Source organism: Martes martes (assembly GCF_963455335.1).
Source record: "Martes martes genome assembly, chromosome: 11".
Lineage (NCBI taxonomy): Eukaryota > Metazoa > Chordata > Mammalia > Carnivora > Mustelidae > Martes > Martes martes.
The window spans coordinates 101,818,914-101,830,817 of record NC_137899.1 but is presented as its reverse complement, the minus strand read 5'-3'; the positions used below and the strand labels follow the sequence as shown (position 1 = coordinate 101,830,817).

At 61.6% G+C, this 11,904-nt stretch overlaps 1 protein-coding gene across 1 annotated transcript in view; it reads right to left on the bottom strand.

Moving 5' to 3' along the window:
- Positions 1-10,962, bottom strand: part of LOC308352521 (SCO-spondin-like) — a gene marked incomplete at both ends in the record, with an annotated part of 67,592 nt that extends 56,630 nt beyond the window's left edge. Inside the window, 24 exons of the mRNA XM_080818762.1 lie at positions 199-308; positions 397-524; positions 644-840; positions 1,409-1,543; positions 1,882-2,138; positions 2,310-2,404; positions 2,550-2,739; positions 3,507-3,741; positions 3,932-4,097; positions 4,307-4,534; positions 4,622-4,797; positions 4,883-4,997; positions 5,692-5,836; positions 6,145-6,385; positions 6,593-6,764; positions 6,971-7,108; positions 7,602-7,681; positions 7,772-7,930; positions 8,882-8,981; positions 9,078-9,318; positions 9,576-9,759; positions 9,873-9,955; positions 10,535-10,693; positions 10,913-10,962. Coding sequence (XP_080674888.1) covers positions 199-308; positions 397-524; positions 644-840; positions 1,409-1,543; positions 1,882-2,138; positions 2,310-2,404; positions 2,550-2,739; positions 3,507-3,741; positions 3,932-4,097; positions 4,307-4,534; positions 4,622-4,797; positions 4,883-4,997; positions 5,692-5,836; positions 6,145-6,385; positions 6,593-6,764; positions 6,971-7,108; positions 7,602-7,681; positions 7,772-7,930; positions 8,882-8,981; positions 9,078-9,318; positions 9,576-9,759; positions 9,873-9,955; positions 10,535-10,693; positions 10,913-10,962 — 3,784 coding nt within the window. The remainder of the gene's footprint in view (positions 1-198; positions 309-396; positions 525-643; positions 841-1,408; positions 1,544-1,881; positions 2,139-2,309; positions 2,405-2,549; positions 2,740-3,506; positions 3,742-3,931; positions 4,098-4,306; positions 4,535-4,621; positions 4,798-4,882; positions 4,998-5,691; positions 5,837-6,144; positions 6,386-6,592; positions 6,765-6,970; positions 7,109-7,601; positions 7,682-7,771; positions 7,931-8,881; positions 8,982-9,077; positions 9,319-9,575; positions 9,760-9,872; positions 9,956-10,534; positions 10,694-10,912) is intronic.
- Between the last annotated feature and the right edge of the window lie 942 nt (positions 10,963-11,904).

Genomic DNA, 11,904 nt, shown 5'->3' with positions numbered 1-11,904 from the left:
GAGCGAGCCCAAGATGATACACACGGGGCGGCGCGGGGGGCATGGGGTAGACTCTCTCTGAGCCCCTCCCAAGGCTGTTTACAACATGAAGGTTCTACAGGAAAGCAAGTTCAGCATGCTTGGTTCATCTAGAAAAGTGTGTCCACCACACATATTTGCCCTTGAAAGCATACAGGGCTGAGGGCGGGGAGCACTCACGGCAGAGCTCCTGGCTGCGCCAGCGCACGGGGAACCCGTGCCGGGCACACTCATCTGCGTAGGTGGCAATGGCCGAGCAGAGACACTCACAGTCGCCCCCCGAATCGCAGCTGTGAAAGGCATTGTTCAGCTGCCGGACACCCTCCCCGCCCCCTCCCCGCCTTTCCCCCCCCCCATCCCCCGGCTCGCCCCTCTCACCCGCAGGCATCATACACACACCACTCGTAGTGATGCTGTGGGGGCACCTCTGCATGGCAGCGGGCAAAGAGGGGCTGCAGCATCACCGCGCAGCGGGCACGGGCCCAGCTGGCCCGGTGGGCGTTCACCTGCGGGCACAGTGCCGTGGACCAGCCGGACCCCACCCACAGCACCTCGTCCGGCCCCGCAGGTTGGCTGCAGCTCCCCCCGCCCACCCACACCCTTCCCTCTGCCCGCCCGTGCTCACGGTGCAGGGATGTGGCAGGTCTCCTGGCTCAAGGCAGAGTGGACTCAGGTGCCAGGAGTGGGCAGCCAGCTCAGCAGTGGGTTCCAGGACGCCCTGGCGGCTCCGCAGGTCGTTACTGGCATCTCCATCAAAATCTCCACACAGCCCAGACACGCGGCCGTGGAACTGCGCGGACAGCTGCACCAGGACCCGGGTGCCTGGGCAGAGGGGCCAGCATGGTGGAGAAATGACCCCGTGGGCCTTCCTCAGGGGCGGGAGAAGACCAAGGGTGTCCGTCTGGGGGGCTAGGGCAGAAGTGGGAGCCTACTCTCCTAACCAGACCTCGCGGGCTGGGCTCCAGGTGGGAACTGGGCTCCAGGTGGGAACTGGGCTCCAAGACAGACTGGGACACCCACCAGCCCCAGAGGCCTTGGTGGCCAGAGGCTCAAGGGCAGCCCTGCTGTGCCGACCAGGCAACAGCGTCCCATGCCAGGGGTTAACTTCAGCTTTCCTCCATTTCTCAGTAACTGTCTTTCTAAAACGCCAACTGCTTGGGTTTGGGTGGTGGGAGGTTAGATTTATTTTCATTTCTTCTTTCCCAAACAGGGTATTTTCTAAATGTTTCCTTGGCGAGGAGGTATTGCTTTTACATTGAAGAGAAACATAATTTTAAAAACATAATTTGGGAACTCCCACCACTCTTATGGAAGGGGAAGAGTGTGGGGGGAGTCAGCCTCATGATGCTAAGGCGGGCACGGGTCAGATGGTTAAGCGCGGGGGCCTGACCTCCATCCCACAGCAGGCTGAGGCCCAGGCGGGTCGTGAGCAGCAGGAAGAGACCAGCACGACGCAAGCTCAGCCCAGGGCCCGTGTAGACTTTGGGGGGCGTTATGCTCACCCCATTCACTGTCACTGCCCGGCCTATGGAAGGAGAGAAGTGTCTGGGCTCTGCCTTGGAGTCAAAGGGCTCCCAGATCCCTAGGAGCCCCTCCCCAGCCTGCCTCCAGCCTTCCTTTTGCAAATCCAGCTATGTGACCTTGGGTAAGTCATTAGACCTCCCTGGGCCTTAACTTCTTGGAAACTTCCAGAATTCAGATTCCTAACCAAGAAGAGAGAGAGGAGAGACACCAGCCCGGCTGTACGGATGGTGAGCAGTGGGGGACCCCAGGCCTTGCCCCAGCCCCACACCCCTGTGCAGAAATGTGATGCCAGCCGGCGTGCCCCCCGCTGGCAGTGCCGCCCTTCCATGCCACGGCCACCTCTGAGCATGTGCACGATGGTGCTCTGGAGCTGCACGGTCAGCGCCTTGGTGCAGGTGAGGCCGCTGGCCCCACAGGGCAGGTTCTGGGCGGAGATGGTGAAGCGGCCGCCGGCTTCTCGCACCAGCAGATATTCACAGGCTCCGGAGAAGGTGAAAGCCAGCCCGTCAAAGGTCACGTAGTGGGGGGCGCCCGATGCCTGGCACCACCCGCCACACCGGTGGCCTGTGCAGTGCCACTGCCGAGCCTGACACACGCTGTGGGTGGGGGTGGGGTGGGGAGACAGAGGCGTGAGGATGAATCCTGGGGAAGCAGCTGTCCGGGTTCCGAGCAGCCGACCCTCAGCGTGGGGGGGACCCTGGAGAGCTTCCCTTGCCCAGGCCAGTCTGGATACCCCAGCTCATCCCAGTTCGAGGGGCTAGGCATACCAAACGTTGCAGTCCTCCTGGATGGTAGCGTTGGGCGGATACCACTGCCCGCCGTGACGGCAGGGGCAGAGCTCAGGAGGCACACAGCGCTCGTGCTGGGCAGAGGTCAGGGACAAAGGGGCACCTTGGAGGGCTGCCTGACCCGCCGCCCAGTGTTTCAGACAGCCAGGGGGGGTTGGGGCAGTGCCCCGGGGTACAGCAGGCCCCGCGGTGCCCCATGCAGCCCCCTCCCGGACTCACCAGCAGCACAGTGCCCGGGGGACAGACACAGCTCCCCATGCTGTCTGGGGGGCAGGAGTGGTTGGTACCAGGACTGTCACAGGTGAGAAGGCAGGCACCAGGGACATAGACAAGGTCACCGGGGCAGAATGTCCGCTGGGGGACACAACGTTGAGCAGAGCAATTCCAGAGGCCCCTCTCCTGGCAGACACTGCCGAGGACAGGAGCCAGGTAAGAGGCAGGCCCGAGGCAGAGCTCACCTTCAGGCACCTCTGGTCTGACCTGGGAGAGTCTCAGGAACCCAGGGGGTCCGAGCCCCTAATGCTGATTCCAGAGACCTGAGCATCTCACCCCCCCACAGCCCAGTGATAAGCACGGAAGTAGGGCTGCTCCCAGCACCAGCCACACCTGGGATGGACATGGTGACCCGTTCCTGCCCCAGCTCCAGTGGGGCCATTCTCTGGGCTCTGAGGTTCTCGAAGAACCCCCCCGCCCAGCCGGGTAGGAGAGGGATTCCCTGAAGTCTCATCCTCACCCACCAAGCCCCAGCCACTGGCCCTGCATCCACAGGCCCAGAACTGGCCTTTACTTCTCCCTAACCCTTGGAGGAGCCTCTGGACCACACTGCACCCGAATTTAGAGATCTGGGTTCTAGTCCTTCATCGTTGACCAGCTATGTGACTCTGCAAGCCATGTAGCCTACTCGAGCCTCAGTTTCCTCATCTGCAAAATGGGAACAATTCTTCCCCTCCCTACTTTATCAGGTCATTGTAAGAATTCAGCAGAATTAAATAAGAGAACATACTGGAGTGCTCTCTGGGCCTGAAGTGCTCCACAACCAGGGCGAAGCTAGGAGTGCTCCGTCACCCCACATATGCACGCCAGGCCCTAACCCACAGGGCCCCAAGCCTGGCCCTTCTCTAAGCTCCCTCTCATCACCCCCCAGCCCCCTGCCTCCCCCAAGGCCACCGCCCTCACCAGTGGTTACAGTCCTTCATGGTGACGCTGCCAGGTGCATAGCGCTGAGTTCCAAGCTGGCAGGAGCACAAGCTGGGGGGCACACACTCGCCCTCGGGGTCCCACAGCAGTCCTGGGGGGCAGTTACAACCAGACACACAGCTCCCCAGCTCCTCGCAGTCTTCTGGCTCCCCACAGTTTTGACCACACGCTGGGGCACACTCCTGGTACTCCTGGCCGCTGGGACACGGGACAGCTGGGCACAGAAGCACAGAGACACGGGCAGGTCAGGGGCATGACTGCCGCCGCTCCGCCCACCCTTCTGGAATTCATGCCCCCTAGGCCTCTGAGAGACGGCGAAGCCAGCAAAGTGCTCAGGTCAGAGGGCCTCCTTGGGATCTCTCTGGGCTATTGCTGGAAGGGGCTGGCTGGCTGGGCAGACTCACGGCACAGTGTCTGGGACCTCCAGAGAGACCGGGCACCCTCCCGGGCACAGCGACGAGCAAAGGCAGCAAGCACAGGGCACAGGCAGTCCTTGCCAGGAGCACAGCCACACACGGCCGCCAAGCAGCGCAGGTGGAAGGGCTCCCTGTCGACCAGCCCTTGGCACTCCTGAGGGGGGAGCGGAGGAAAAAAATGGGTTGGCTCCTCCCCCACAGATTCCCCTGTCCCCTCCGGCCCCCTGGGCCACCTCTCTGTGCTTGGTACCCCTTGCCACGCCAGGGAGTTGGGCCCTCCCCAGAGCCCAAGAGGAAGGCAGAGCAGGTGCTGACCCCATCTTACACGGGCGAACAGCCCCCCCTCCCACCCAGTCTGGTTACCTGGAAGGTCGGGCCGTGCAGGACGGCACAAGCTGCCTCTGCAAAAACGTGGCGCTGAGTGTGGGTGCTGCAGGGGAAAAGTAGGGCGCTGTCTTCTGAGGGGCACCTTCCCTCGCCTGCCACCTGGAACTTGCTAGCGAAGGCTGCGGTGCTGGTCTCCACGTCGCCAGCAGGTGTCAGGAAGTCATCCTGCTGGTTCCAGGTGAAGGTGCCGCACAGACCCTGCACCTGGGCCACAGGAGTGGGCATGGGACAGTCACATCCCGGCCCGCTGCAGCCTGGTCCAGCCGCTCGCCGGCCGGCCCCGCAGCATACCTGGCGGGCATGGCGGGGGTCCAGAGTGATGTAGGCTGCAGCGTCAGACACTCCCCACAGGACCTGGGCCCCCGGCCAGCGCAGCAGTAGGAAGGTGGAGGAGGCGCGGGAAACACTGAGGCCCTTGGGCCTGCTCCACGGTAAGCCCACGTCCTGCCCATCGATGAGTACAGCTCCTGGAACAGGGGGCCTGTGAGGGGCTGCCCCTGCAGGGCGGGGCTGAGGAGGCCTGGGGGTGAGCACATCCCAGGAGAGGGCTACCTGAGTCTCTGAGCTGGATGTGCGTGTCTCCCAGGGACACAGAGATGGCGTGGAGGCAGCTCCCGGTGTCACAAGCCCCGTGCTCCAGCACAATCAGCGGCTGCCCGTTCAGGTCCTGGGGCAGATGGTGAGGAATGTGGTAGGGTGGGGGTGGGCGAGACCCAGAGAACAGTGTCTCTTCTGCACCTTCTCCTGTTCTACCCAACGCTGGCAGGTGTAGGGCTTAACCCTGGCAAGCGCTGGCACTTGTGAGTATCTACGTGCATGTGCATACAGTTGTGTGCAAGTCTGTGGAGGTGTGTGTGTGTTGGTGCAAGATGCCTTCCACTCCCCTCTCCCGGTGGGTATGTATGCTCTGCTCTCTGTCTCTGTGTGTGCACGCGCTAAATCTGCAGCAAAGTACACACCTGTTTGTGTCCATGAACCTGAACTTGCTAAGTCCCCTAACTTGGCTGGAGGAGGGCTGGGGAGGAAGGAGAACCCATATTTCTCCTCGGGTTGTTTTGCAGGAAATAGCCTGTGATAAGCCCAGCCTGTGCCATCTGTGAGAAAGGACTGTGAGGATGGGTTTTGCCTTGTGCCCCTGGGCTAAGGTGGAAGCCGTCGAGGAACCTAAGGCGGAGGTGCGGACCCCAAGGGGAGGTTTACGGGTCTGCGGCAAGCCATCCCGCCTCCAGAGTCGGCTCCCTCTCAGCTTTTCCCGGAATGGCTGTGTGTTCCTCATTGATTTATTTAGAGGTTTCCCGACAGTCACTTCTCCCCTACAGCACCCCAGCGAGGGCTCCTCCCGGCGTTAACCCCCTACCCACCTGCACCAGGCTGGAGCGGCAACCCGGGCTGCCGCGGAAGGAGAAGCTCCGCCCATCGAAGGTGAGGTAATGCCCGTCCCCGCCCACCGCGCACTCGGCTGGGCACGGCGCCTGCGCGCAGAGCCAGTGGCCGTCCTGGCACACGCTGCGGGCACAGAGGGCGGGGAGCGCGCTCGGATTCAGCGCCCACGACCCCCGGCCCCCAACCAACCCCGTGGCCCTCCTTCCCCCAGCCACCCCTCTCTAACCCTGCAAGGCCTGGAGGTCAGCCGGCGGAGATCACTGGCTAGGTCTTTGAGCAAGGCCATCAATTATGCCATGAGAGGTCACAGGCCCCATGTGAGGGGCCCCCAGAAGGGGAGGCAGGTTGAGGAGATAGCATAAGGGAGGGCTGCGAGGGGACCACGCGGCCTCCAACCCCAGCCCAAGGGCCAGCGAGGCCCGCGGACCCACCACGGGTTGCACAGCTGGTGAACGGTGTCCCCGGGAGCGTAGCGCCGGCGCCGGTGGTAGCAGGGGCAGCGGGCAGCAGGAACACAGAGGGCGCCGTCCCAGAAGAGGCCGGGCGGGCACTCGCAGCCGCTCACGCACGCTTCCCGGCAAGACGCCTCCCCTGCTTCCCCCACTGCTGAGCAGCTGGGTGGGCAGGCCGAGGCACAGTCTGAGTAGAGCTGGCCCCCGGGGCACAGACGCTCTGTGGGCACACCAGTGGGCTGTGAGGTCCAAGGGTTCTCCTCCTCCCGCCAGACCCCCACCCCTTGCCCGCAGCCCGCAGAGAGGGTGCTTGGGAGGAGGCCCAGCGCTCCGGAAGCGGGGGCCACAGGGCTGCCGTCAGTCGGTTCCGATTCTGCAGGGTGGGGAGGTCAGGGGTTCTGCAAGGAGTGCCAGGGACCAGCCCTACCGCAGAAGCCTGGCTTCCTCCAGCCCACGTGGATATGCTGCTTGGCACACTCCTGGGCATAGTTGGCCAAGGTGCTGCACACGGCTTCCCGACGGGCCTCTCGCCCACTGCCTGCTGGGGCCCCAGAACAGTAGGCAAAGAGGCAGGCCTGGTGGTACTCGGCAGGGGGGACCTTCCGAGAAAGGACAGCCCCTGAGTCACCAGCACTCCCTGCTCTTGCTTCAGTCATGCTCTGACTTATAATCAAACACAGGGAGTGCTAGAAGGGACCTCTGAGATCATACATACAAAGCAGTGACAGGACCCGATTCCCTGTTTGGCGCCCCTCCAGAACCCACTCTTTCCTGCCCCTCCAGTGGTTGATACCCCCACCCGTACCTGGGCATGGCATTCCCTGAAGGGACCGTCTAGCAGCTGGTAGCACACATCATGGGCTTCAGCCTCCATGCCTGCCTCCGAGCTGCTCAGGGGGTCCTCACAGCCCTGGGCCGCCTCTGCTGAATCCAGACACCCAGGCTGGAGACACGGGAATTCAGGCCAATGGGGGATAAGAGACATTAACCAGGACACCAGGAAAGCGGCCATGACCCTCGTGGGTGCTTCAGGTCCCCACTGTCATGGCCGCCAGCCTAGACATCCTGGTGTTTGGGGGGGGTGGCAACAAGATTGTCAGCTCTGGTAGGGGGTGGGGAGACTGGAGGGGGGTGGTCATATCAACCCACAGGCAGGAGGTTTCATAACTAGCCAGTTAACCCGAAACTGGTCAGTGACCAGGTTGCTGGGTGTGTCCCCTGGTTGGTGGGTTCACCAGTTAAGTTCCATGGGACTCTGAGCCTGCCCCTCACCAAGGATCTGGGAGCAGGCCAGGCCTCGTCCCAGGGAAAAGGCCAGTGATGAAGACGGAGAGCAGAGGCTTGAAGGGATCAGAGAAGTCAGGAATGGGCGGGGGGGGGGGGGGCAACCAGGAGCCGGGCAGTGAGCCTGGGCTCCCTGAGGCCTGGAGTCTCACCTCGGAGTCAGGGAGCCTCCAGGAATTCCCAAAGGTGGCAGCTAACACAGCCAGTCTCCCTCCGGGCTCCCGGAAGTCATCTGGGGGAGGGCAAGCCTGAGAGGTGCCCGGTCTGGGCTCTCCAGTCTTTCCTTCCCTCCTACAACAGCAACCGAGGCATGCCCACTTACCCTCAGGCTGACCATTGTAGACTCCACAGAGACCTTGAGTTTGTCCCTGGAGCTCAGAGTCCACAGAAACGGAGACGGAACTGGACCTGTCCAGGCGTATGGTGACCCCCAGGCCCCCAGACAGCACCAGCCAGTCCCCTTGCCACTGCAGGCTCAGCCCTGGGCAGGAGAAGGCGGGAGTCACACTCCCTGCCCCTCCCACCAGGGCTGACTGCCCCGGGAAGGAGAGGAGAGAGAATTCTGACAATTCTACAGAATTCTGCACCTCATACTCTTTAAAGGAGAAGCAACTGGTTTTCCCATCAGAGCCCTCTTTGCGAAGTTCATGAACACTACAGATGCTCTCTTGAGCAAGTGACTACAAGCGATAAGTAAACTTCAAAGCCCCCGTGAGGACACCTACAACCCCAGCTCCGCTGCGGGGAGAAAAGGTCTAGTAAGCAAGGGTCCCACCTAACAGCACAAAAGCCCTTCCTCACCGCACACTGGGAGGCAGGCTGGGAAAGCGGTTTGTTTAAAGATTTTATCAAAGGATTTATTTATTTGAGAGAGATTATGCATGCAAGCAGGGGGCGGGGCAGAGGAGGAGGGAGAGAATCCCAAGCAGACTCCCGGCTGAGCTTAGAGCCTGATACGGGGGCTCCATCTCAGGACCCCGAGATCATCTCCTGAGCTGAAATCAAGAGTCAGAGGCTTAACCAACTGAGCCACCCAGGCGCCCCAAAGATGTTCTTTTTAAATAATCTCCACACCCAACGTGGGGCTCAAAATCCCGACCTTGAGATCGAGAATCCCAGGCTTTATAGACCGAGCCGCCAGGCATCCTGGCACTCAAAGACGTTAAGCCGAGGGCCTTGCCCCAAGCCGTGCTGTGAGGGGGTAAGGGCGGGGGGCGGCTTGCAGGAGTCACCTTGGAGACTAGGTCCATGACCTGCCTCCTCAATGGACTCCCTTCCTCCCTCATGTCCCAAAACCTCCCAGTCGCCGTGGGGGACGGGACAGCAGTCTCCCACTCAGCTGCCCCTTTTGCTGTCCCCCGCCCCCGGAGATAGGCAGGCTGTACCCAAGGAACACAGGGGGCCCTGGGAAGTCTGCTGCTCCCTACAGTACCGTGGAGCAGCTGAGACTCCCCATCAGGTACCAGCTTCCCGTTCACAGAGACATTTCTGCCCCGGATCAGCACCTCCTCAGGTCCCATCATTACTCGGGCCTTGGGGGGAGACACAGTGGCGGAGGTGTTCAGTGGCTCACCTCCTCCCCTTGTCCAGCTCCCTTCCTGCGTCCTCCCCCCTTCTCCCTCCCTCACCAGCTGACAGTGCCCAGGCTGGGGGCAATGCCCCCTGGGCGTGAGGTGGACCGCCCAGGTGGCATCGGCGGCGCCCGCCAGTAGGTAAGTGCAGCGGCCCAGGAAGTGGTAGTGGCGTCCATCAAAGGTGCGGTAGTGGAAGCCTGACCAGGTGGCGCAGGTGGCCGAGGGCCGCTGGCGCTGGCTCCAGAACTGGGCCACGGCCCCCGCCAGGGGCTGCAGGACGGCTGGAGAGGGAGCGCTGCCTGGAGGAGATACACAGGCTGTGGTGAGTGGCTGAGTGTGAAGGCAGGAGGATGGAGGACGGGGACTTGGGGCTTCTCCCAGGGCAGGAGGCAGGTGGAGAGGGAAGGTCACTCTGGAGGCGGGAGTGGTGGGAGGTGACTCATCCGAGAGCGCAACAGAATGGGCCTGGGCCCTGCAAGAAGGCCCAGAGCTCAAGAATTCTAGGGGGCAGTGCCTGGTCGGGGGGAGAAAGTGATGACCACCATTGCAGACCGACCTGGGAGGTGTGGGCTAGAACAGCTGAGGCAGGCCTGGGAGCTGCCATCCCGCCAGCTGTGTCCCCAAGGCCAAGCACAGCACTCCTCCAGGCTTCCCGCAGAAGCATTAGCCGAGCCTGCCTGCAGCTGGCATTGCCGCGTGGCAAAGCAGTGGCCCCCAGGGGTGGCCTCTGCAAGGGCTGTGGTGGGCGGAGGGAGAGAATGGGGCGACCCAGACAGTCAGCCTGGACCCAGCTTCCCTCCCCCACAGCCTCCCCGAAACCACAGATCTGGGCTAATAGCAGGTGCTTACCCAGGGTGCAGCGGGTGCCCCCCCAGCCTGGGCAGCACGCCCTCACTGTCCGGTTCCTTGCAGCGAGCCGGGTTTCTGGGGGTCTGGGTCCACCGAACAGGCGGCAGGGAGAAGACGTTAGTATTCAGCCCAGCCCCATCCCTGTCCCTGAGAATGGCCTGGGACAGTCACATAATTTCCCTTCCAGGTCTTTTTTTTTTTTTTTAATATATTTTTTAAAGATTTTATTTCAGAGAGATTGAGCGAGAGAGAGTGAGTACAAGTGGGGAGAGGGGGAGAGGAGAGGGGGGGGAGGGAGATGGAGAAGCAGACTTCCAGCTGAGCAGGGAGCCCGATGCCAAACAGGGCTGGATCTCAAGGCAGACGCTTCACCGACTGAGCCACCCGAGCTCCCCATCTCTTCCAGGTCTTAATTTCCCCTTGTGCAAAGCGAGAATGATGTTGGGAAGGCAGACTGGAGGGGAGGCACAGGAAACAGGCATCCTACCTCTCCCTGAGCTGCCTGTCCCCAATGCCACACCCCTGACTCTTCTTGAGCCCAGCCAGACCTATTGCCCAAATGCCTGCTTCTCCAGGACACCACCCGGGTCCCCTTCCGCCCAGAATGTTGGCCCCATTGCTCTCCTGCTCAGCAGCTAACCCAGGCTCCGACCCTCACTCACTTGTAGATGGGACAGAGCCCGGCACGTCCACTCCAGGACAGGTCCAGCTGCCAGCCCAGGCGCTGGTAATGGTAGAGGCTGGTGCAAGGCACCCGGTCCTCCTGGCGGGGCGTCACTTCCTCCTCCACGAGGAAGGTTTCTGTATGTTCACACCACCGGCTGCCCGCAGATGGGGAATGACAGCTGCTGCCACCAGCCCCTCTATTGCCAAGGAGCCCTGTCCTGGGAGCCCACTCCCAATAAAGTCCCTCCCGGAAAGGTGAGTGAACTGAAGAGGAGGCTGGTGGGAGCCAGAAGCACCGGCTGCCGCAGAGGGTCCTGTTTGTGAGGCCGGGGCAGAGGATCTTAGTGAACGGGCCCCCAGGCTGGGCTGCTTACCCGTTAGCCAGTGCCCAGGCCATCCCAAAGAGGAGGGCAGGGAGCAGCATGGTGCTCCCCGCCCAGGTCCTCTGCGGGGCTGTGAGCCTTGGGGCCGGGGGAAGACAGTGGCCGGTGAGCAAAAGGGCCGGTGCTGGCCTTCCCCGCCCCACACGGCGGTCTCCAGCAGCCAGGCGTCAACGCGTCCAAGGCAGCCCAGACCACTAGAACGAGGCGCCTGGGGCTGGGGAGGCTTTATCTCAGCCCCATGCCCTGGGGCACCAGCTGCTCGGAACCAGATTGGACCTGCCTGCACATTGCACAATCCGCGCAGAGGACAGCTCTCCCTGGAAACAGTCCCCTTCCTGCCCCTTTTGTGTGTGTGTGTGTAAGCGTGTGTATGCGTGTGCGTGCATGTGTCTGAACGCTCATTGGGGGAGCGCATGTGCCCCAGGACACAGCTCAGATGATATCTGAGCCTCTGAGATTTCCCCCCCCCCACACTTAGGCTGTACCACAAATTCAGGTGGACTCTGGACAAGCCACCTTCTCTTTCTGAGCCTCAATTTCCTTGTCAGTAAAAAATTTAGGGGCTTCCCAGGGATGCTTGTGTGTTGGGGAGATGGCTTGGGGGCTATACTTTGAAATTGTGTGTGTGCTGGGGTCCCTGGCTGACTCAGCTGGTTAAGTGTCAGACTCTTGGTTTGGGCTCAGGCCATGATCTCGGGGTCATGGGAACAGGCCCTGGGTTAGGGCTCTGCACTCAGCACTCACCGTGGAGTCTGCTTGAGGTTCTCTCTCTCCCTCTGCCCCTCCTCCCACCTTGCACCTGCGCGCGCAAGCTCTCTCGCAAATAAATAAATCTTTAAAAAGAAAGAAAGAAAGAAAGGAAGGAAGGAAGGAAGAAAGAAAGAAAGAAAGAAATTGTGTGTGTACCCATTTTCCCGAGGATAGTTCTATAACTGTTATTAAGTTCTCAAAAGGAACTATGACCCCACAAAACGGCTGTTACT